Source organism: Vitis vinifera, chromosome 17 (genome assembly GCF_030704535.1).
Source record: "Vitis vinifera cultivar Pinot Noir 40024 chromosome 17, ASM3070453v1".
NCBI classification, from domain to species: Eukaryota; Viridiplantae; Streptophyta; class Magnoliopsida; order Vitales; family Vitaceae; genus Vitis; species Vitis vinifera.
Genome location: NC_081821.1, coordinates 16,190,362 through 16,215,212, shown reverse-complemented (window position 1 = coordinate 16,215,212; position 24,851 = coordinate 16,190,362). Strand labels below are relative to the sequence as shown.

Genomic DNA, 24,851 nt, shown 5'->3' with positions numbered 1-24,851 from the left:
TAAATTGGTTACAAGGAGAAACTAGGAAATTACACAAAATATATGAAGATAAAAATCTAACGGAGTCAATGCACAGGAAGATTTCGTATACCATGCCAAATTTGGCATGGTGTGCAAAATTCTTTGTTGTCTCAAGAGGTTTCGCATGGTGTGCAAAATTTCGCACAGGGTGTGAAATTTCTTTCACTCATTCTTGCTTTCTATCCTGCAGCTTTTGAAGCTCCTCTTGATTTCACATGCTATGCGAAATTCCTGGTTGCTAGATTTCTTCTCTGATTCTCTTCCTTGCATACTTGATTGTCTTGGAATAGGGCTATGAAGCTCCAAAGCTTGGATTCTTCAAGTAATTGAGCTTCAACTTACTTTGCCATGGACTACACAAACTTCTCCCTCATTCTTGGCTTGTTTCAATGATCAAATAGCTACCAAAAACACCAAAACTTGCCAAAAGCTTATTAGTAACACTTGCAAGGGTCCTTAATGTGCCAATTGAGTTAAAAGGTATTAACTACTACTCAAAAGTGTTTAAAATAGTTAATTTCAAGCTATAAAAGAGCACTTTTTGAGTAGTAATCACATATCGAACAACTTACAAGACCATTCTCGGGACGTCGCCTTACTGCCTAGTCTATGGCAAAGCATGTCATCTCCCTGTGGAATTAGAATACAAAGCTTGGTGGGCAATCAAGCAGCTCAACATGGATCTGAGCAAAGCAGGGTTAAAGAGGTTCTTAAACCTTAATGAGATGGAGAAATTGAGAAACAATGCCTACATCAATTCAAAAATTGCAAAAGAGAAATTGAAGAAATGGCATGATCAGTTGATTTCCCGTAAGGAATTTGGAAAGGGACAAAGAGTCTTGCTCTATGACTCTAAGCTCCACATCTTTCAGGGCAAGCTAAAATCAAGATGGATAGGTCCATTTACCATTCGCCAAGTGCATTCAAATGGAGTAGTGGAACAACTCCAACAGCACTGGGAGCTTCAAAGTGAATGGCCACCGTCTCAAGCCCTTTGTGGAACATTTTTCTCGCGACAAGGAGGAATTCATCCTCCTTGATCCACATCAAGCTTGACAAGACCAGCTTTTTGATGGACTTAGTCTTTCTAAAGACTAATCGAGTCCATTACTTTTTATTTTATTTATGATTTAAGAGTTTTCCTATATTATTACTTGTTTTAATTTTAATTTCTTGTTTTAATTTTATTTTGTTTTGATTTAACTTAGATTTTTTATGATCAATTGCAGGGGAATTTCAAGCAAGGGGAAAACCAAGAAATTTTGCACACCTTGCGAAATTTTAGCAGGGCATGCAAAATACATGACTCAATTCGCATGAGGTGTGAAATTTCACACACCTTGCGAACCAAGTTCGCACACCTAGCGAAAATAGCCAACCCCTAGGAAATTAATTCACACACTTTGCGAAATTTTCGCAGAATATGTGAAAAATTTCGCACACCCAAGCCAATTTCACACACTGTACGAAACCCAAAATGGTATGCGAAGTAATTTCGCACCCCTAAAGCAATTTTGCACACTGTGCGAAACCCAAGAGTCGCTACCCATTTCTTTTTAAACCCCCCCTCCCTTGACTACCCATTTCTTTATTTTGCACGCACTCGAGACCCTACGAATCCCTCCTCATTTTCCTCTGCAACCTTGCGATCTCACCTCCTCTCCATTCAATTCCGAGCCCCGCGCGCATCTCATTTCGAAGAGACGCACTATACGCCCCCTCAAAGCACAAATTCAAGCAGAGCCTTCCATTTTTGACATGGCACGGAGCCGAGGAGCTCCTCCCACCCCTTCATCGAGACGCACCATGAGGTAGAGAGCCTCCTCAGCTCAAGTGTCAAGTGTTTCCCCTTCTTAGGCCGCGGAGGCCCCGAGGATTCCACCTTCCGAAGGTAGAGAGGCCATTAGACCTTCCTCACCTACTTATTAGTGTAGGTACGTGACGAGGAGACCACCTACTACCCCAGGAGCGACTACTTCGCACCTCAAGAGTTCAGTACGGCGTCATCCGGCCAAGAGGGCTAGAACTTCAGGTCGTAGGGAGTCATCTAAAGCTTTTGAGCCTCCGATCGATTCTGAGTTACCTTCTGACATGTCACCAGAGTGGATTATCAGATGTCCGATGCTCACAGCACTGCCCATTGAGGGCAACTCAGATTGCAAAGCGAGACCTTTTCACTCCAAGTTATATTTTGATCAGGAGGCCATGCGACAGTAGCCTAAGCTCCGAGACTCGTACGACCTACTCGAGAGGTACCACCTTGAGCACCTCATGACTCCTCGTAAGTTTTTCTATCCCAAAGTAGCACTAGACTTTTACCAGTCTATGACTACTCGTGGCGTCCGGAGTCCTACCGTGATTCACTTTAGTATTGATGGATGATTACTACCAAAAAGTGCTATTTTGTAGACCTAATTATAATGGTTTTAAGCACCTTTGAGTAGTAATCATATTCATTTAACCCAATTAATTCATTAAGGTCCTTAGTAATTGGTTTTAACCATTTTGTGGCAAGTTTACATGTTTTTATCATCTTATGAATCAATTCAAGCATGCCAAATGATGGAGGAGCTACTTGGACAAGTTATGGAAAAGCTTTTGGAAGCTCAAATTCATGAAGAACCAAGCTTTGGAGCTCCATAGCCTTTCGCCAAAGTCGTTCAAAGTATGCAAGGAAAGAGCACAAGAGAGAGGAAAAACAGAGTGAAAAAAACAGAGGAAAGCCAGCTGCAGTCTTCTTTTGCACTTTTGGAGCACTTACCGAATTCCATTTTCTATATTCTATATACCATTTCAAAGCTCAGGAAGTCAAGAATCCAATACTTCAAACGGTGCGCGATTCGGAGTTGAAACGGAGAAGTTACAGCCACTGCAAGTCAATCACTCTAAAGTGTTGCGGAATCAGCCTTTTGTTGCGAGAATTTCGCAGCCTTTTTGCACAGTGCTTTGGATTTCCCTTGAAGTTTCATGCCGCGATGGAAGCCAAACACCACAAAATGAAAGCCAACTTCGCAGCGGGGCGAGTTCAGCTTGTTGATGCGAAAATATTTCGCAGCTCTCTTGAGTGTCTGCGAAATCTCGCAGACACCATTTTTCACCTGCGAAATGTTCCTGGAGCTTCCCGATATTTTTGCACCGACTCTTTTGGATATTTTTCTTCAGATATTTTTGTATAAATTTCCATTTTCTCCTTGTATTCAGCCACTCATGTAATTCCTTAGCTAGGAAGTATCCAAGGAAGGGTAAATTACCTTCCTATATAAACTCTTTTGTAAACACTCTCAGGGGACGCTCGGGGAAGGATGTAATCTAATATATAGAATCAACGAACAGAGCACTTGCTCTGTTTTTCATATATATTCTTGTTTTCTCGTTAGTTTTCTTTCTAGCCAACCAAACTCTGAGGATTTTTCCACAGAGGATGAGAGGCTAAGCTTTTTGTCTCTTGGAGTGAGGAAAGCCGGGTAAGTTTCCACATGCATAATTTGGAAGTTTTGTTGTTTTAGTTTTTAATGAAGAGAAAGTGTAACCCGTTAGTGATTTCTATGTTTTTAGTTAACTTAAAACACCTTAGAGTCACCTAGGCCAACACTTGGTAAGGCAAGTGATTTCCAACCATGGAAATGCACTAGTTTACCCCTTGCGAGCCTTTGGGAGGTGGTTTGAAGGTAGGATTTTCTAGAATAGCCAACACTTGGTAAGCTTTTGGACTCCAAGGAGACATCCATTAGTTATCTCTTGCGAGCTTTTGAAGGGAAGTCCAAGGTTAAAGATCACCTTGAATGGCAAGTGCTAGGTGAGAGGTATGAGGCATTGCAAGATGCATCAGTGAGAGGGATTTAGTGTTTGAACCCATTAATGGGAAGCATCTGTACAACACCGGTTAGAGAATTAACTATATGTTAATTCTCTAATGCGAGGAAAAGAAACAAGTGACCGGAACTCCCTTTTTGTATGAGGAATCTGAGCCTAGTGATATGAACTCCAAGAAACATCTTTTCTTTGTAAGTAAAATTAGTTACTATTTGTGGTTAGTTTAAAACCAAACCTTTTCCAACTCAAGTTTATGTTTTCTTTTAAAGCTAACCTTGAAATGAAAAGGCATCAATTCAACTTTGAATTAATATCATTTGTGAAGTGAAAACTCATCCCAGTGAACGATCCTAGAGCCACTATGCTATAGTAGCTTTGTCTTTGCTACCCTAGTATATGGTGTAATAGGTTATAAATTTTGTTGATTACTCCCTCAATCAAGGAGCACCAGCTGGACACGAATCAGCTGAGACACCAATTGGGCACGAATCAAATGGCGTCGTTGCCGGGGATGGTGCCACTTTGCAGTGATATGATCTTTTAAGAGTACTTGTGATCTTCATCACAAGTTTGGTGACTTTTCTTTTCCTTTTACTAACTCTTTTTATTTCTTTATTGTTCATATTTTAGTATACCTTTTATTTAGTTTTTAGTTTACCTCAATTTTTTTTTTTCTTTGAATTGTTTTTCTTTTGTTTTCTTTTGTGTTCTCTGTTTTTAATTCACCAATTGCTAGTTGTGCATGCCATATTGAATACGAGATAGCAGAGGAAGCCATGAACTTCATGAGTTATGTGGCTGAAGTCTCAAGAGGATGGGATGAACCAAATGCTCGAGATATGGGGAGAATGAAGTCTCAACCTAAAGCTAAGGGTGAGATGTATATTTTGAATGATGGTATGAACATGAAGGCAGAGATTGCAGCTATGGAAAGGAGATTGGAAAAGCTAGAAATGACAAATATGCAACCAGTGCAAGCCATCTCTCAGACATCATTGCAAGCTATGCCTTGTGCCATTTGTCGATCATATGAGCACTTGGTGGATGAGTGTCCTACCATTCCAGCCGAGAGGGAAATGTTTGGTGATTGCAACACCTATAATTCCAATTGGAGGGACCATCCAAATTTCTCTTGGAAACCACAGCCGCCTCAGTACAAGCAACATGTTCAAGCACTTCCGCAAGCCTCAATCCTTGAACAAGCTATGGTGAATCTTTGCAAGGTCATGGGAGATTTTGTTAGAAAGCAAGAAGCCATCAATGCTCAAATCAATCAAAGAATTGACAGAATGGAGAGTACTTTGAATAAAAGGATGGATGAAATGCAAAATGATATGGCCCAAAAGTTAGATATTCTCCAAGATTCAATCTCAAGGTTAGCCAACCTCAACACAATGCAAGAAAAAGAAAACTCTCCTTCTCAACCTTATCAAAATTCCATGAGTATCCATGAAATGGAGGCTAAGGAGGGAAAACCTTCACAAAAGAAGGAAGTCAAAGAAGTGATCACTCTGAGGAGTGGTAAAGAGGTTGATCTGCCCACATGCAAGCTAGAGCATAAGGTAGAGAGTGAAACAGAGAAAGAAAAGAGGGAGGAAATCAAAGGAAAGAAAAAGGGGAAAAGCATAGAGAAAGATGGCTATGATGTTAATGTACAAAGAGAACCACAGAGGATAGTCATCAAGGAAGAATTGATGATGAAACACATGCCTCCATCTTTCCTCCAAGCTTTGCAAGGGAAAATCATACAAATCAAGCCCCAAGTGAGAAATGCAAACTTCATATGGGATCCGGGCAAGCTAAATCAGGATCAAATGTTTTGATGGACTTAGTCTTTTTAAAGACTAGCTAGTCCATATCTTTTTGTTTTGTTAATTTCTTGTTTTAATTTTGATTTCAATGCTTTAATTTTGATTTCAATGCTTTAATTCTACTTTGTTTTGATGTAATATAGGTTTTTGGATGATCAAAATCAAGAGGAATTGCAAAGAAATTGAAGGAAGTCTTTTGGAGCAAAATCGGAGTCAAACGGAGCGAAAACAGGGGAAAAACAGGGGTCTGCGAAATTTCGCAGCCTCTACAAAATCGGCACTTTGCTGCGAAACCAGTTCACAGCCCAATTGCCCTCTCTGCGAAAATTTTCGCAGCTGCGAAACCAATTTTGGCACACGAGTGCCACTTCGCAGCACAGGAGCATCTGTTTCGCAGCTGCGAAACGCATTGTGAAGAGGAAAAGCCTGATTTCGCAACAAAAGTCCCATTCCGCAGGGTATTTCGCAGCTGCGAGGCCGATTTTGGCACACGAGTGCCATTTCGCAGCACAGTGACCCTCATTTCGCAGCTGCGAAACGGCTACGAAGTTCCAAAACGTGAAAAATCCCAATTTCACAGCCACACCCCCATTTTGGCAATTGTTGGATACATTTCGATCACTTCCCGAAGTTCAAATTATGCATGCAATATCTCGTTTCAAAGCTTGGGAAGTCACGAGTCCATAGCTTCAAACGGTGCTCGATTTGGATTTGAAACAGAAAAGTTATGGCTGTTTGAAGATGACTGTGCAAACCATGAGCGGAAATGTTGCACCCCCATTTTGCTACTGTTGAACACATTTTTGAAGCACTTCCTGGAGCTCAAATTATGCATACGATATCTCGTTTCAAATCTTGGGAAGTCAAGAGTCCAGCGCTTCAAACGGTATGTAATTTGGAGGTGAAATGAAGAAGTTATGGTCGTTTGAAGACAAGCGCGCAAAGCTGAGCGAGAATTTCGCAGTCGAGACACCATTTGGAAGGGTGTTTCGCAGCTGCGAAACCAATTTTTGGCACACGAGTTCCATTTGCAGCATAGTTCCCTTCATTTCGAAGCTGCGATACAGCTGCGAAATCACCTTTGAGCTGCGAAACCACTTTTTGGCACATGAGAGCCATTTTGCAGCCCCGTACACTCATTTTAGAGCTGCGAAATCACTTTTGAGCAGCGAAATGGCTGCGAAATGATCTCCAAGTTTTGAAATGGCTGCGAAATCACCTCCAAGATTAGAAATGGCCTTCAAATTGCAAAATTGACTTGCAAAATGGAGGAAGGTTTGCAAAAACACCTTGCAAAGCCAAGGGAAATTGCTAAAATGCCAACAGAGCCTCACAACCATGCATCTGAAGAGGAGAGCCCCGCGCACCCTGGGATCACACACACCAAGCCTCTCACTCCATTTCTGACCTCCTAAAACCATCAAATCCCATAGCTACCAACTGAGAGATCCAGTTGAGGAGACTATGCCACTTAAGGAGACTACCAGAACAGAGGTCAAAGTCCTGATCCAACCCACTCAAGAGGCCACCACAGACGCATCAGCTCCACAGGACCTTACCATTACTTGATCATCTCTTTACTTTTTGTCTTTACATATTATATTAGTATACATAATTCCATGTTTTGATGTCTTACATTTTGGAATTGGATGTGTTACTGATGATGCATCATATATAGACATCACTTTTGTTTAAACTTAGCATTTTTCTACTCACTAACTCTTATGTTTTCTTTTAAACATGTGGTTTCTCCTATACGACTCAGACTCCTTGTCACTCAAGAGGTACCACTTCCTCCCTATTTTTCAATCGCTTTTGTCACATTGAGGACAATGTTCAGCTTGGTTGGGGGGAGAGTTGAGGAAGTAAGTTTTGTTAATAATGCTAAGTTATTTTGGTAATTTAGTTGTTTTTTGTTTAAATTTTAAAATTTTTGCTTTAAACTCCATGGATATTAAGGATTAACTTTCAAAATTAAATGAGAGAAGTCGAGTTTCAACTTGATTACATGAATCTTAGAGTTTGTATTATGCTCTTCTAAAAGTTGATGAATTGTTGAAACTCCCATTGCATGCAAACTTATCTCTTCCACCTTAAGCTATTCGCACACACATACATTAGATTCCGGTTATAAGATGTGAAACTATCTCACCCTCTAAGCTTGAGAAATCATAATTTGACACCTTTAACCTCTCTTTAATAGTGTTGGGACACCTCATAAAGACCAATGAGTTTTTGTAGAAAAAGAAAAAGAAAAAAAAAAAAAAAGAATAAACTTCTTTACTTGCCTTGAAACCTGAGCATGGTCCGAAGGGGTGGCGAAAGCCTTTAAAGCCTGGTGCCCTAAGCCTTTATTGGTTGGGAGTCACCGATCCTCTGCTTGTTACATGGGTGAATTGGTTAAGTTTAGTAAGTGAAAAAAATTGTGAATAAGAGGTGCGTTCCTAGCCTATCAAGAGATGGTTAATTTTGCTAAGCTTAAAGAAAGACTTCGGTTGGGAGGAGATGATAGTTATCCATACTATACTCGGAAGCTAATCACATTAACACTTAGCTTTTAGTGGAAGAATTTGATTTGGATCTTTTGAGAGTGGAAATTCTTTTGATGCTTAAACTTGCATAATATCCATTCTTTGTACTCTATGATCAAGTGAATGCTTTGACAACTCTTATTATAGGTTGAGTTTCACATCTTTATTGATCCATAGATGTCCATCATGCCACTCATATCATTTTTTTGGAGTGATTTGCATGATCCCTTTTATGTATATTATTATAGTTACTTAGTTTTTATCTCCTCCATTGCTAAGGGACTAGCAATGAGTCGGTTGGGGGGTGTGATTACTACCAAAAAGTGCTATTTTGTAGACCTAATTATAATGGTTTTAATCACCTTTGAGTAGTAATCATATTCATTTAACCCAATTAATTCATTAAGGTCCTTAGTAATTGGTTTTAACCATTTTGTGGCAAGTTTACATGTTTTTATCAGCTTATGAATCAATTCAAGCATGCCAAATGATGGAGGAGCTACTTGGACAAGTTATGGCAAAGCTTTTGGAAGCTCAAATTCATGAAGAACCAAGCTTTGGAGCTCCATAGCCCTTTGCCAAAGTCGTTCAAAGTATGCAAGGAAAGAGCATTGGAGAGAGGAAAAACAGAGTGAAGAAAACAGAGGAAAGCCAGCTGCAGTCTTCTTTTGCACTTTTGGAGCACTTCCCGAAGTCCATTTTCTACATTCTATATACCATTTCAAAGCTCAGGAAGTCAAAAATCCAATGCTTCAAACGGTACACGATTCGGAGTTGAAACGAAGAAGTTACAGCCACTAAAAGTCAATCACTCTAAAGTGTTGTGGAATCAGCCTTTTGTTGCGAGAATTTCGCAGCCTTTTTGCACAATACTTTGGATTTCCCTTGAAGTTTCACGCCGCGATGGAAGCCAAACACCACAAGATGAAAGCCAACTTCGCAGCAGGGCGAGTTCAGCTTGTTGATGCGAAAATATTTCGCAGCTCTCTTGAGTGTCTGCGAAATCTCGCAGACACCATTTTTCACCTGCGAAATGTTCCTGGAGCTTCCCTATATTTTTGCACCGACTCTTTTGGATATTTTTCTTCAGATATTTTTGTATAAATTTCCATTTTCTCCTTGTATTCAGCCACTCATGTAATTCCTTAGCTAGGAAGTATCCAAGGAAGGGTAAATTACCTTCCTATATAAACTCTTTTGTAAACACTCTCAGGGGACGCTCGGGGAAGGATGTAATCTAATATATAGAATCAACGAACAGAGCACTTGCTCTGTTTTTCATATATATTCTTGTTTTCTCGTTAGTTTTCTTTCTAGCCAACCAAACTCTGAGGATTTTTCCACAGAGGATGAGAGGCTAAGCTTTTTGTCTCTTGGAGTGAGGAAAGCCGGGTAAGTTTCCACATGCATAATTTGGAAGTTTTGTTGTTTTAGTTTTTAATGAAGAGAAAGTGTAACCCGTTAGTGATTTCTATGTTTTTAGTTAACTTAAAACACCTTAGAGTCACCTAGGCCAACACTTGGTAAGGCAAGTGATTTCCAACCATGGAAATGCACTAGTTTACCCCTTGCGAGCCTTTGGGAGGTGGTTTGAAGGTAGGATTTTCTAGAATAGCCAACACTTGGTAAGCTTTTGGACTCCAAGGAGACATCCATTAGTTATCTCTTGCGAGCTTTTGAAGGGAAGTCCAAGGTTAAAGATCACCTTGAATGGCAAGTGCTAGGTGAGAGGTATGAGGCATTGCAAGATGCATCAGTGAGAGGGATTTAGTGTTTGAACCCATTAATGGGAAGCATCTGTACAACACCGGTTAGAGAATTAACTATATGTTAATTCTCTAATGCGAGGAAAAGAAACAAGTGACCGGAACTCCCTTTTTGTATGAGGAATCTGAGCCTAGTGATCTGAACTCCAAGAAACATCTTTTCTTTGTAAGTAAAATTAGTTACTATTTGTGGTTAGTTTAAAACCAAACCTTTTCCAACTCAATTTTATGTTTTCTTTTAAAGCTAACCTTGAAATGAAAAGGCATCAATTCAACTTTGAATTAATATCATTTGTGAAGTGAAAACCCATCCCAGTGAACGATCCTAGAGCCACTATGCTATAGTAGCTTTGTCTTTGCTACCCTAGTATATGGTGTAATAGGTTATAAATTTTGTTGATTACTCCCTCAATCAAGGAGCACCAGCTGGACACGAATCAGCTGAGACACCAATTGGACACGAATCAATGGACGTCCTGGTGTCCTCGAGGCGAGAAATATTGCAAAGACTCTACAGATTCCTTATGAGCTAGAGGATCCATCCGCTTTCCGACAATGGTCCCCCGTATCTCAGAGGGACATGGTCCACATATTATCCAGGGAGACCTCTACTGATTCGGTCCTTCTACGGAAGAAGCTTCCACCTAGGATGCTCCTCGTAGACGTGGTGTTGTGTTCCAACCTCTTTCCCTTATAGCATTCAATATAGAGGAGATGAGCCATTTTGGACGTGTTATTCCATATATCCGAGGGCTTCTACTTTGGCCTGCACCACTTGATAATGGCCTCCCTCATCCACGTTGAGGAAAAGGTCCATAGGAAGAAGCTCTAGAGGGCCGACACCATTCTACTACTATTTCTGAGGCTATTGTGCCAGATCTTAGAGTATTTGGCTTTTTCTACTAAGCCTCAGCTCGAGCGTCGCCGCCTTTGTATAGAGCGATTCACTCTCGACAAATGGAATCAGTTGGTGGGCTATTCTACACAACCTGGAGCCCCTCCCATGGTAGCACCACCAGTGCCTCCATAGCCAGAGCATGGCGAGCTCCCGGTAGAGCCCACACCACCAGTGCCCCTACCTGAGGCTACTTCTGCTACTCCGCTTACTACTCCTACTGTTCCACCAATTGCACCGACTACATCTGAGTCGTCCATTACCATATCGGCTTCGGAGTTTTGCGCTATGGTGCATACCTTTCAAACACTCACCACCACCCATTCTGCTCCCTTTCAGCAGATGGCGGAGATGTGTGCCCATTAGGACCAACAGACTGCTATTCTCCACCAAATTCAACATGCACCTAGGACTCTGCCTCCTCCTCAGCCTGACCTTCCCGCATCCTCAACGCCTATAGCTCCAACTGAAGGCACTACACCAGCAAAGGTCCGGATTCCACCACCTCAGGATGAGTCTTCCACAGTCACAGCTACGCCAGAGGGGGCATCATCTCCACCTGAGGCTCCCACCGTTTGATCATAGGACATCTCTTTATCTTATTGTATTTACATGTTATATAACTAGAGATTTGTCCTTGTTTTGATACTTTATATTATGGGATTGGATATATTACATGATCATATCTCATGCTGTACTTTCTCAGATTAATATATAGACATCATGTTTTTTACTATACTTAGCATTTTTCGATTCCCTCTACTCATCACCCTTTTGTTTTTTTACTCATGTGGTTTCTCCTATACGACTCAGACTCCATTTCACTCAGGAGGTACCACTTCCTCCCTTTATTTTCAATTGCTCTTGACACATTGAGGGCAATGTTGATCTCAGTTGGAGGAAGAGTTCAGGAATGAAGTTTTGTTAATAATGCTCGGTTAAGTTGTTAATTTAGTTACTTTCTGCTTTGCTTAATTTTAAAATTTTTCACTCTACTTTCCATGGTTATTAAGGAATTCTCAAAATAAAATGGGAGAAATTGAGTTCTTTCATTTTTACTTGAATCTTAGAGTTTGTATTATGCTTATTGAAGTTGATGAAGTATTGAAACTCCTATTGAATTCAACCTTATTTCTTCCACTTTAATCTTACCACACACTGTGCACACTAGGTTTCAATTATAAGATGAAAAACTATCTCACCCTCTGAACTTAGAAAAATTTCGACTTGGTACCTTTGACCTCTTTTTAATAGTGTTGGGACACCTTATAAAAGGCCAATGAGCCTTCGAAAAAAAAAGAATAAAGTGTTTCATTTGCCTTGAAACCCGAGCAAGGTCCAAGGGGTATATGAAGAAAGTCTTTAAAACCTGGTGCCTAAACCTTTATTGGTTGGGAGTCACCGACCTCAATGCTCGTTACAAGGGTGAATAGGTGGAGTTTAACATATTATAGGTGCTTGGGTATTGAATTTCAATCTCAAAAGTCCGAGGAAAAATCTTAGGAGTTAGTGGTCAAAAGATCCTTAAAGCTTGATGCCCTAAACCTTGATTGGTTGGGAGTCATCGATGGATTCCCGTTACATAGACACTTTAGGAAAGAATACTTGTAGCATTGCACTCCTACAATGAAAAAAATTATGAATTAAAGAGGTGCATTCTTAGCCTATGGGAGGTTAGTCAGTTTGCTAAAGTTTGAGAAAGAACTAGGTTGGAGGAGAGAATAGTTTGACATGCTATAATCGGAAACTAATAAGCTTAACACTTAGATTGTTGTGGCAGAGTAAGGATTGGACCTTTGAGAGTGGAAATTCTTTTGATGCTTAAATTTGCATAATGCCTACTCTTTATAAATTGTAATTAGGCAGGAGATTTGATGACTCTTGTTGAAGGTTGGGTTTTGCCTCTTTGATGTTCCATGAGAGAGTATAATCCGCATCATGCCACTTGACAATTTTTTGGACTGATTAGCATGATTTTATAAATTATTTTACTGTCTATTCTTCTTTATCTCTCCTTCATTGCTAAGGGACTAGCAATATGTCGGTTGGGGGGAGTGATTACTACTCAAAAAGTACTCTTTTATAGCTTGAAACTAACTGTTTTACACACTTTTGAGTAGTAGTTAATACCTTTTAACTCAATTGGCACATTAAGGAACCTAGCAAGGGTTACTAATCAGTTTTTGGCAAGTTTTGGTGTTTTTTGTAGCTTTTTTATCATTGAAACAAGCCAAGAATGAGGGAAAAGTTGGTGAAATCCATGGCAAAGCAAGTTAAAGCTCAAATACATGAAGAATCCAAGATTTCGAGCACTTCATAGCCCTTTCCCAAGCCAATCAGAGATGCAAGGAAGGAAATAAGATGAAGAAATCCAACAACCAGTAGTTTCGCATGGCTGTGCGAAATTTTGCACACCATGCGAAACTACTTGAGGCAGCCAAGGATTTCGCACACCATACCAAATTTTGCATGGTATGCGAAATCTTCCTGTGCATCGACTCCGTTAGATTTTTATCTTCAGATATTTTGTGTAATTTCTTAGTTTCTCCTTATAACCAACCTAGTTATTTTCTTTTATATATCTTTTAGGTAGCATATATATAAGGAGAGAGAGAGGAGATGATGATGTATGTTTTTCATAAAACACTTGTAAAATTCTCGTACTAAGAAATATACAGAGCTTTTGCTCTGCCTTTCCTTCTCATTTTCTTTTCACTTTTCTTGCTAGCCAAACAGCCCCTAAGGATGATTTCTTAAGGGATGTTTGGCTAGGTTTTACGTTTCTTGGAGTGATGAAAGCTAGGTGAAAGACCCGAATGCAAAGGTGAGAGTTATCCTTGCTTTAAATGAAAGTAGTTGTTAACCATTAATGGTTTTTATTTCAAGGTTTAGCTTTAAATCCCTTAGGATCACCTTGAATGGCCAATACTTGGTAAGCTTTTCGGATTCTATGGATGCTGATTGCTAGATCCATGGATGTCTATTAGTTATCATTTACGAGCCATTGGAAGGTGGTTCAAGGTTAAAATCACCTTGAATGGCCAATACTTGGTAAGCTTTTCGGATTCTATGGATGCTTATTGCTAGATCCATAGATGTCTATTAGTTATCATTTACGAGCCATTGGAAGGTGGTTCAAGGGTCTTTAGTGTTTAAAACCATTAATGGGAAGCACTTACCATTTTTTATAAACCCTTTGGATCAAACTTAATTGCCAAATACAAAACCGATTTGGGAAATAACCATCCTTTATGTTATTGTCCCCAACGCGAGGAAAAGATCCAAAATCTCCTCCTTTGCCTAAGAAACCTGATCCTAGTGACCTAAAGCTCTAAGAGACCTTTTCTTTGTAGTTAATTTCACTTATTGTTTTTGCTTAACTTAAAATCAATCTTTGCAACCACAATTCCATTTCTTTAAAAGCTAATTTTCACAAGGAAAAACCTTTTTATTTCCTTCACTCAGTCAACTGTACGATGAAAACCCATCCCTATGGACAATCCTAGAGCCACTATATTATGTTAGTTATGTTACCCTAGTGTGAGGTGATTTAGGTTTTATAAATTTTGTTGATAACACCCATCTGAGCCAGAATCAAATGGCATGACTGCAATGGGGACGAATCAAATTTTTAAATCAATTTCACTTGATCACAATCATTTCTTATTCTCTCATTCAAGCCTTAATTACCGAGAATAATCCATCCTAATGGACGACACCTAAAAACCATTATACTACGGTAGTTTGTACTAAAACTATTTTTGATCGAGTACAAGCTACTTTAGAATAGTGAATTAGGCTATAAATTTTGTTTTGATCCAATAAACGACGAAAAATCAAGCCATCAGTCGCCTACTGCTTCATCTTCATCGTCCGAAGAAAAGCTAGGAGTGTCTTAGGTAATGCCTTGGTTCTTCATACAACATTGATTGTCATAAAAGAACATGTTGTCCACTTGTTTCTGGTACTCCACCTCCAAATCTTTCTTTTGAATGGAGAACCCCGCCTAGAGCTTCTATAACTCCTGCCTCAACCATCTAGCCTCCTCTTTAACTTTCTTCTTTCTAGCCTCCATCACCTCCCTCTCCTCAGCCAATCAGTGAGCCTCAGCTTCAGCTACCTCCTTCTCTTTCTCTACCTTCCTCATTAGCCCGACCCCTTCCCCAGCAAGCTTCCGGGCAACAGTGGCCTCACCCTTTACTATCTCCAACCTGGCACAGAGTTCCTCGTTGTCATCCATGTTATGGGAAATGTATGTCTTCATGGTCTCGACAGCTTCCAACCGGTAGAAGAGTTGAGCTCACTGCCACATAAGGTTCCAGACCTCGACTATCACTTGAGAGGGCACTAGGAAAATTATTAAGAAACCAAATACTAAGGCAGAATGAACAAAAAATGGAAGTAACTTACCACTTTTGCCATCTCGAAAGTCGTGTAATCCTACATACACATGATACGAGAGATGATGGTGTCTAGAGTACCAAACGGGAGTCGTGCCATGAAGGATTGATTAGGATTGCTCTCTATCTCGATCGGGATCCGCTGGGTGGTCAAAAAGAGCACTCCCATATTTTGAATGAGAGTTTCTCTCTTAGTGAAGGGAGGAATCTGCCTCATCAACTCAGCTATCTCTTCCTGACTGGGAATGTAAGATGACTTTGGACGGGACGAAAAGGAAGCCACACATTCAATCGACTCGTCGCTGAGATGGTCCAAATGTGGAGAGCCTCCTTGGCTCATGGTAAGCAGTGCCTTTAGCTTAAAAAAGCCTCTCGCCTAATTTAGGAATGATGCTTATAGCAATAGTCGAAGGCGTTGGCACTGGTACAAGAGCCAAGACAGGTTTCAGGCAAACAAACTCTGGATAAGCTCTCTTTGATGGAGCAGGGTTAACCACGATGGATTCAGACAAGTGCTTGTGTTGCCTCTCCTTAAATCTAGCCCTCAAATTTGTAGTCATGTCTTCCTCTTCTTCCTCTTCACTAACAATGGGAGGCACCACTCGCTCAATCCTTGTCTTCAGTTTCGTGTTGGCCGCTGAAGAGATGAAGAAGGAGAGGAGGATGAAGCTAATGAAGAAGACGGAGATGCGGGTGGCGGAGTCCTTGCCCTTTGAATGGGCTGAACAACAGGTCCTTTCTTCTTTTTAGCAGGAGGTCGGACAGTGGAGCTGGAGATCAGATGGTTTATAATCGGAGCTTGCCTCAGTGTCCCTTCCTGACACTTTTTCTCCCATTGCTCTAAATGGGCATGGCGTGCCTCTGAATCCACCAAGCGGGCAACTACGTAAAAAGGCAAGTCCTTCAGCACGAAATGCTCGTCGGGCACCAGAGACAAGAAAGCCACGCGAGGGAAAACAGGGATAATGAACGACTTAGGGTCTTTGGTCAACACCAATAGATTCTTGTCTGACAAATGAACCTGATGATTCCGTTTAGACGCGCTTATCTCGAATAACTTGTTGAGCCGGGTGAAGGAAGCTTTATCCACCCACTCTACAAGACGACCTTGCCTATCATTGTCTGCATTAACGGAAAGATTAGTAGTAATTTCTCAACAAAGAAGAAATAATTGCGAAGAACAAACATAAGTTACAAAGGCATATCCTACTCGAAATCTCCAGCGAGTGCTGCAAATTAAAGACTTCATCTGGCCCATCAAACGAACCCCTCCAGGGACCGGAGACAAGAACGTGCCCCTTTGCCCCGCCTTTGTTCGAGTTTGGAAGTCTAGTCACCAGTTAGAGGAAAGGGATGTGAGCGGACAAGCTGAACCTTTCCTTCTGACTCATCTTCACCGTATACATGAACAAGACTTCCAATAAAGAAAGGTCTAGTTAGAAGAGCATGTCCAAAACACTGCATCCCATCAGCACCTGGACAATGTTTGAATGGAGAAAGGTCGGAGAGATCTGGGTAAAGTGAAGAAACTGCTTGAAGATAGACAGAAGGGGTAGATGGAGCCCTGTAGAAAATTGTTCATTGCTGAAGTACATTGCGTTATGGGGTTGTTTTTTGGAGGATAAAGCCTCGTCATTTACTAGATGAATAGAAATTCAATCTGGGATATGGAAGCGTGCCCGGAACTCTTGTTCAGATAGGAGATCAATTGGGCACTCTGATATAAGGCGCCCGACTCTAGTATTTCTCTGGCTACCTTTCTGGACCCTACCACCTCCTCTAGTGAAAGCAACACTTTCTCTTGCAGACATGCTCAATAGCCCTGGCCCGTGTGGAAACCTGTGCAGGACAACGCAAATTATTAGAGTCAGTCACCCGACCCATCCACCGTTAGGCACTACCTCAATTATACAACAAGGAACCTAAATGGATTGAAAGTCCAAATCTAAACGAACCGCCTAACAAAATTTGCAAAGCAAGCCTCAACCCCAAGAAAGATCTTCCCCATCGTGCCAACGCGACAGTTGCAAAACAAAACGCCTGAATCTACCATTTAGTGTACTGACAATGAAGAGACAGAAATGGAAAAATCTAAAAAAAAATCCTAATAATGACGGTCGTTACAATCGTCTTCTCCAAAGCAAAAATGTTAGAAAACCCTAGAATCTGGACATCATGACGTCCATTTTTTGGCTAAACTCATCAACTGTTGGCATGGTCCCACAAATGAAAAGTAAAGAGAAAAAATGGTGGATGGCGGGAAACTTACCCAAGTCAGAAGTGGATGCTCTCTAACGAGAAGAAGTCCGTTAAAAGCAGGCCTAAGAATGGCAACGAGAACAATGAAGAATGACCGGCGACAAGCGCAGCAGCGGCGAAGTGGCAGAAGTACGAAAGAAAGAAACTCTAGAGCGGGAAAAGCCAAAAAGTGGCCCAAAGGGTGTGGGAGCCCCCTATTTATAGAGACCCAAAATCCTAGGAATCCTAAAAAACAAGTCGCTTGGAAATGTATCCCAAAGCGGCGCACCATCTAATAGTTGGCCTCGATAGACGCAACCCATCATTGCTGCTTCAAGTAACACTTGTTCCAAAGCACTTAAAAGACGTGAAAAAAGATGTATAACTCGTTCCTCCTTTATCCGTCGGCTACTCGATCGGATACAGGTACACGGGCTAAGAGAGTATTGTGGGAGGTTCCCCTTCACGTGTCTCCTTCCAGCTTAGACACCTTAACCGTTTAGCACAAATATACAACCCTTCTGGATCGTTTTATTCGGACTAAGACAAGTTCTGTTTGGCACCAGGAATGAAGGGGTTTCTTTCCCCCACAAGGCCAGACGACATTGGGGGTTCGGACTCCCAAGCGGGAAGGACTATCCAATCAAGTCTTAAAGATCTCTGGCATATGTGATCATTCACGTCTGACATTTGAGTGGCTGACAGGACTCTCTTTAGCCCACAAATTCATGTTAATTAATTGCTGCATATAATCCCAGACGTCAACAAGCTGAGAGGACAGACAGTTGCATGGTCCGAGATCTTGGCACATCAGTAGATGGCACCTGCCAACCGCCCTTAGCTATGATGATAGCCCAGCCGCCTGTAGGACAATCATCATTACAGAAGAAGGGCAAATTGTTTGGTCAGCACTACAATGGTTGTGTCATCGACTTTATATAAACCCTCCAAAAAGCACGAACAAGGGACATGTGCGTGAGAAAGCTCACTCTCCCTAAAAATTAGCCAGAACTACTCTTGCTTGACTTAAGCTTCAAAGGGGCATTCCCGGACCACCCGTCCGAACATCCTTTTATGCAAGAAAGAAGTCCGTCTGACTCTAGTGTTGCTAGACGGATCCTTCAAGAAACACGAAATAGGGAGCAAGTCCGTCTGACTTTATCAAAGCTAGATGGACCTTACTCCAGTTGGCTTAGCATCAACAATCACCATCTACACTTCCATTTTATCACTTAAGCTCTCTCATTTAGGTAAAGGCAAGAACTTGAGTTAGTGCTTAGTTTCCTCCATGTCCTTAGAGGATTGTGGTAGCTTTAGAGTCTATCAATTCAAAATCTTGATTTGTCCAAGTTGCTAATCTTGTTAGACTGGTTGAGGTGAAGTCTCCATGTCAATCCAAACTTCCACCACAAGTTTGTTGGTAAGTCATGGCTCCTACTCATTGTCTCCTTGTTGTTGTCCATCATAAGGATTTTAATGTAGAAAATCAATATTGGATAACAATACGTGCAGCATCCAATTCCCTTCGAGTAGATTCAAACTTCATTCTCGGTCCTCCAAAATGAATTTTTATTATAGTTTAACGGGAAAAAAATTTTACTTTTCCACATAAGGTGCCAATGAAGAATCTAAAATTCTTCAAATAGATTAAAGAGGATAGGGATGAGAACAAAGGGTCAGAAAGGACCATTCTTTAAATAAATCTCTATAAATATGTTGTCAGTACAAAAGTGGGCCTAGGGGTATTTAATAGAGGGCATATGTCATTATTTTGGTTCCAATTAAGAATTAATGGGATTTCTTTACGATTTTTTTTTAATGAAATTTCTTACTTTTATGGGACCTTTTTCCATTTTTGTAGGGTTAGCAAATTTAATTATAAGCTTTTGAACCATAATTTCTCATTATCCTCATAGTTGCACCAGTAGCCTCTTTATGCTTTATACAGCTTGTTTTCAAGTGTGGGTTTTCCCCAAGTTTGCTGAGATGGAATTAGGTTTCATCCCCTTCATCCATCAATCTCAAACTGCAAAGTTCCGACACATGGATTAATTCAGGATTTTGTTCATCAACCCCAATTTATGATAAAGCTAGTTGGAGTCGATTATATTTGTTTTTTGGGCCTTGGTGGTGTCCACTTTGCATTCACATATATGCTGCATTGGTGGTGTCCACTTTGCATTAAAATATACGCTAGCCTACCAAGTAGGACCCACCCATTTAAAGTCGCCAATCTTGACTGAAATACACGCAGTAAGGATAAGGGATTTTGACATTGCGTTTGAACTTAATTATTGTGCTCGTCAATCTTGGGAAAAGCATTGTCGGTCTGCCTTAATTAATTTGAGTCTAATTTAAATTTGGAAAAAGGACATAGAATTAAATTTAGGTTATCTTGAAATAGATGGTGGGTTAGGTTGGGTTGGGTTAAATTGAATTGTTATTGAATGGTTCTTGACTGAAATTGGGTTCAGATCGACCATTGACCCAAGACCACATACACAAAGTCAGAAAGCTTTATTCAACCCATCGGAGAGCTCTACAAATACAAATTGCTCCTCCATTCACTTCTCAATATCATAACTGCCTACAAACTACAATGAAGACTTCATCCCTGCTACTATTCTCCTTGTTTCTCATTGCCCTTGCTTTCAACCCTCTCCCTGGGGCTGCCGAAGCTGCACCTGATCCAGTGCTTGACATTGAGGGAAAGCAGCTCCGATCTGGGGTTGATTACTACATCCTGCCGGTCATCCGTGGGAGAGGCGGCGGCCTCACCGTGGCGAGCGTCAGGAACAAGACCTGCCCGCTGGATGTGGTCCAAGACAAGCTGGAGGTATCACATGGTCTCCCATTGACGTTTACTCCAGTGAACCCCAAGCAAGATGTGATCCGAGTGTCCACTGATCATAACATCAAGTTCTCTGCTGCCACAATCTGTGCACAATCCACTGTGTGGAAGCTTGAGTATGATGAATCAACGGGACAACGGTTTATCACAACAGGGGGGGTTGAAGGGAACCCGGGGCGTGGAACTTTGAGCAACTGGTTCAAGATTGAGAAATATGGAGATGATTACAAGCTGGTCTTCTGTCCAACAGTGTGCAACTTCTGCAAGGTGATTTGCAGAGACGTGGGCGTTTATATCCAGAAGGGATACAGGCGTTTGGCTTTAACAACTGATGCGCCATTCAGGGTTATGTTCAAGAAGGCTTGAGGATTTGCTAATAACAAACATTAATGCCGTTTTTGTTGTTTTTCTTTTCTGCCAAACAACATATTCTACATGAATTCTCTGCTGAAAACTCTAAGGAATAGTGTGTCTGCTTCCTTGGGATTGCAATAAATAAGAGAACAAGTGATCGGTGAATCAAGTTAATAAGTTAAAGTAATTTAATAATTTAATTTAAATGATTAAGTAAATTGAGAATGATAGGTAAAATAATTTAATAAGATAATTTAAAGTCAAAACCAATTTTAAGTAATAAGTAAAAATAATTAACTTATTTTTTAAGTCCACATTTATTTTATCTTCTTTTTTTTTATCATTTCCCTTACCTCTATAATTTCTTTTGCTATTTTACGACTTATATTATTATTTGACGCTTTTTTACCTTAGTTATAATTTATAAGAGTAAATATGTCAATAATTGATTATTTAGAATAAATTTTAAGTTAATTTTATTAAACAATCTTAATACTTAAAATAAGAATTAAGTAACAAGTTTTAATTCAATAACTTAAATATAATTTAACTTAAAGTCAACTTAAATTATCAAGTAATAAGTATTAAGTTTTACAAAATATCCCCTATGTATCTAACAATGATTCTCGTAAAAGGGTTTTTAGCACTTCTATCATTTTCATAAAGAATAAATTAGTATTTAACCATAAACCTAAAAAAAAAATGTTTAGAAACTATAGCTAAGATGGGTTAAGAGATAATATGATATACCTGTTTTTTGGCATTTGCAGAGTTGTCTGTGGGCCTCAATTTCTACCATCATCCACCAAAGTTCATGGCTACAACTGCTACATTTATTTGGGATATCCTACCCTTTTTAATATACAAAGGGAAGTATTGATTTTTATTTCAATAACAACCTTTTTTGCTTCAAACTACTGCTATATTAGGGTTTTGATCTCAATTACCTTAATATATATCGAGTAAGAATTTATATATAAATTATTATAAGAGAATTAAAAACATTTTCTAATAATTAAACTTGATTTTTTTTATAAATATTTTGTTTTTGACAAGGTTTTAAAAATTAATTTTAGAAAAAGATTCAAAAATCATTAATTTGAACTGATTTTTATTATCACTAAAAACATTATAAAATCATGTGTTTTTGTTTATATCCAAACACTTTGAAAACTTTCTGAAAACATCTTTTATTTAGAAAAATAAAAAAAATTATTGATAAATGTATTACAAATTAAAAACATTTTTACCAAAATTACTTCTAATCAAGGATACTTGTTGCCCTATATAAAAAGTATTGGGATACAATAATGTTACTCTTAAGTTTGATGATTGATCACCCAAACAAACTTACAGGTATGACATTAAATGTTATAAAAGGTTTAATCTATCCTCGATGTCTGATCCAAGAAAAAAGTCGCAAAATGAACACCAAATATTCTCTGCTATATAATTTTGTACAAAAAAGTGAAACATGGAAGAAGTTTTTGATTCCCCAAACTCACAAAGAAAAAGAGAAAAGGAGAAAAAAAAAAAAAACATAATTACCTAACAAACTTATCTATCTTCTCTATTGAATAAGAAAATTTACAAACTTAGTTGTACATAGAAATGGCCTTCTCAAGATTCTTGAAAGCTTTCTCATACCTCAAAAATCCCATAAACCAAAACTCAAAACCATCCGTAGTAACTATTTCTATGTACTTCTGTGCTGGCTTGTTCACATTTTCACTTTGGTTTGCTCTTTTTATCTTTCTCACTGGTATCAAAACCTACAATTGAAGGTCAACAAACAATGATTTAATTAAAATGCAGGAAGCTAAGATAGAAATGGTGCTAACATTAAAAGAAAAAAAAAAGAAAAAAAAGTATGCATCATGAGCAAGAGAGAGCTTCTGTGATATATTTATTCCAAATTCAACAAAAATAATAATAATAATTTCCATTTTTAGGCATTAAATATAATTTTTTTAAATAAAAATACAAGAGGCTCATATGGCAACCAAAGGAGAAATCAAGGATGCAATTTTCCTGGACTGCATTAGTAGATCTGTAAACGATAAAATATAGGGATAAGGCTGCTGTTGCCAAGTTGGCTACCTGTGGTAGGCGACGCACCAACAAGTCAAGTCAACAAAACAAAGGGATTCACACTAGATAGGACTCAACCAAATTCTGCTTAACTGGATTCATGGTATGACATATCAGATCTCCCATTAATTAACCTGCTCCCAGCAAATTAAGGTACATATTTATCATAAAAAGCGTTTTTCTATGATATGATAAAAAAGATCCACTTGATGAAAAAAATTCCCATTTCTTTGTAAGTTTGTATATGGAACCCAGATTTTAAATTTGGTGTTAGAACTCATTCATGAATTTTCCTGGCAAAGTGATAGATCTTTCATTATTGCCAAAATTGATCAGTGGAGAGGAGAAAATAGGAAAATACCTTGTAGGGTGATCTAACAATTTCCCCAGATGGAGAAGTTAAAGAGATGGATCTTTCACTGCAAAAAGCAACCTTTTCAGTGGAGATAAAGAGGAGACCAGCAATTGGACCAGCAGTTGTTGACAAGTAGCACTGTGAAGCCTTCAACAGCTCCTCTCCTTCGTTCACACTGAATATATGCTTGAATATCTTCTCCCTCCCACCTTCTTGTATGATTCTTGCCCCCAAACTCAGCTTCCCCTTCACTGTTTCTGATAGCTTTGGCCCCAGTCTCACTGCAAGTACACACAAATTAACATACATCCATCGCTTCTCCTTTATGTTCACTATTAACACACAAATTAATTATTGCATGCGTACCATGTTCCCGAACCCTGAAAGCAAAACTGTGTGTCTTCTTCCCCAACTTGTTCATGCGACCCACTACCGAATTTCTATTTTCTGCATTCAAAAGAGTAGTAATACTTCATGATCAGCATCCATGGAGAGAGAGAGAGAGAGAGAGAGAGAGAGAAGCGCTTATTACTTGTTTTGATGAAGTTGGAAGAGTCATCTGAAGAAGAGGGACTTTGGATACGACTGGCAGGCTCAGATAGAGAAGAGGGTCTTCTCTCTGGAGTCGTCCCTAATGGGCTCATGAATGGACTTCCACCACACTCATCTGAGAACTGCTCCCTCATGATGATGTCTTCTCTGATCTCTCACCTTTCTATAGCTGATCTACAATTGAAGAATGAACACAAGAAAAAGGGCTATTTAAAAGCTGGTCAGTGGGTCAAACCACCGCTCTCTACATCTGTTTCAAACCCATATCTATACCCCACAGCCCCAACCACAAAACAAATCCACAGACATGAATACTCAAAGATATGGTTTTATATTCTCTAAAAAAGAAGAAAAACCAATTGGTTTCCAGAAGATGCATCCAGTTTCATGGAACTTTCAGAGGCTCACTATTCAAGTCCATTGCCCAACTGGTGATCAAGTTTTAATTTAATACATAAGACACTAAACAGATGGCACATGGATTGGTCAGCAGTTTCTAAATAAAAAAATAAATAAAGAAAAAAAACAATGAGGTTTAGGGTCTGTTTGGAGGTTGCTTTCAAAAAACTATGAAAAATAATTTTGGAAAAATTTATATATTCTTGAAAGAAGGTGATAGTTTAGAAAAGAATTAATGTATATATTTTAACTTACTAGATTAAACTGTTAAAACACGAAGGGTAAGGTCATTCTTTTGGAATTGAGTTTTTAAACAAAATCTTGTTCATTATTATCAAAAAATGTTAACAAACACACCCTTGATTTTCTTGCAAGCCACAAGTCAAATAAAGTGGCCTGCGGGTCCCAGATGAAACAATGTTTATTTTTATAATAAAAAAAATGAAAATTGAAAGTTTTTTTTAAAAAAGAAAAGAAAAATGAAAAAAAAAAAAAAAAAAAGGGAAGGAAAGAAGAAATTGCATGGAGAAGCAGCCACAAAATGTGGAATTCAAGAGGAAGGTGGTGGAGTTGGTGACAGCATTCACGCTGGACTTTCCTGGTGTCTCCTGCAGAAACAGGCTACTGCATATTGCCTGGCCATTACTACTCTTGGGTCCTTACCAAAGTTGACAAAATATATTATTGGAGAGAGTGTGTTTTGATATACTCTTTTTCAAAATAAATAAATAGATTCCCCTAAAAAGTATTATAAATTTTAGGACCAACATATAT

At 39.3% G+C, this 24,851-nt stretch overlaps 2 protein-coding genes across 2 annotated transcripts; one reads left to right on the top strand and one right to left on the bottom strand.

Moving 5' to 3' along the window:
- Window positions 1-19,891: 19,891 nt before the first annotated feature.
- Window positions 19,892-20,849, top strand: LOC100242398 (kunitz trypsin inhibitor 5). The gene has a single exon (XM_002265929.5). It carries the CDS (start codon window positions 20,075-20,077, stop codon window positions 20,690-20,692), a length of 618 nt encoding a protein of 205 aa, XP_002265965.1. The 5' UTR covers window positions 19,892-20,074; the 3' UTR covers window positions 20,693-20,849.
- Window positions 20,850-22,105: 1,256 nt separating this feature from the next.
- On the bottom strand, window positions 22,106-24,122 carry LOC100264685 (GEM-like protein 4). Its single transcript, XM_002265967.4, has 4 exons — window positions 23,659-24,122; window positions 23,493-23,573; window positions 23,133-23,407; window positions 22,106-22,452 (listed from the first exon to the last, which is right to left on the bottom strand). The coding sequence occupies exons 1-4, from the start codon at window positions 23,810-23,812 to the stop codon at window positions 22,276-22,278; spliced, it is 687 nt and encodes a 228-aa protein (XP_002266003.1). The 5' UTR covers window positions 23,813-24,122; the 3' UTR covers window positions 22,106-22,275.
- Window positions 24,123-24,851: the final 729 nt, after the last annotated feature.

Excerpts from the sequence above, each read along its gene's own strand:
- LOC100242398 (XM_002265929.5), top strand. The coding sequence starts at position 20,075 with ATGAAGACTTCATCCCTGCTACTATTCTCCTTGTTTCTCATTGCCCTT.
- LOC100264685 (XM_002265967.4), bottom strand. The coding sequence starts at position 23,812 with ATGAGGGAGCAGTTCTCAGATGAGTGTGGTGGAAGTCCATTCATGAGC. Across the intron at positions 23,408-23,492 it reads TTTCAGGGTTCGGGAACATG|TGAGACTGGGGCCAAAGCTA; the intron begins GTACGCATGCAA and ends GTGTACTTGCAG. Across the intron at positions 22,453-23,132 it reads TTGTTAGATCACCCTACAAG|GTTTTGATACCAGTGAGAAA; the intron begins GTATTTTCCTAT and ends CTTCAATTGTAG.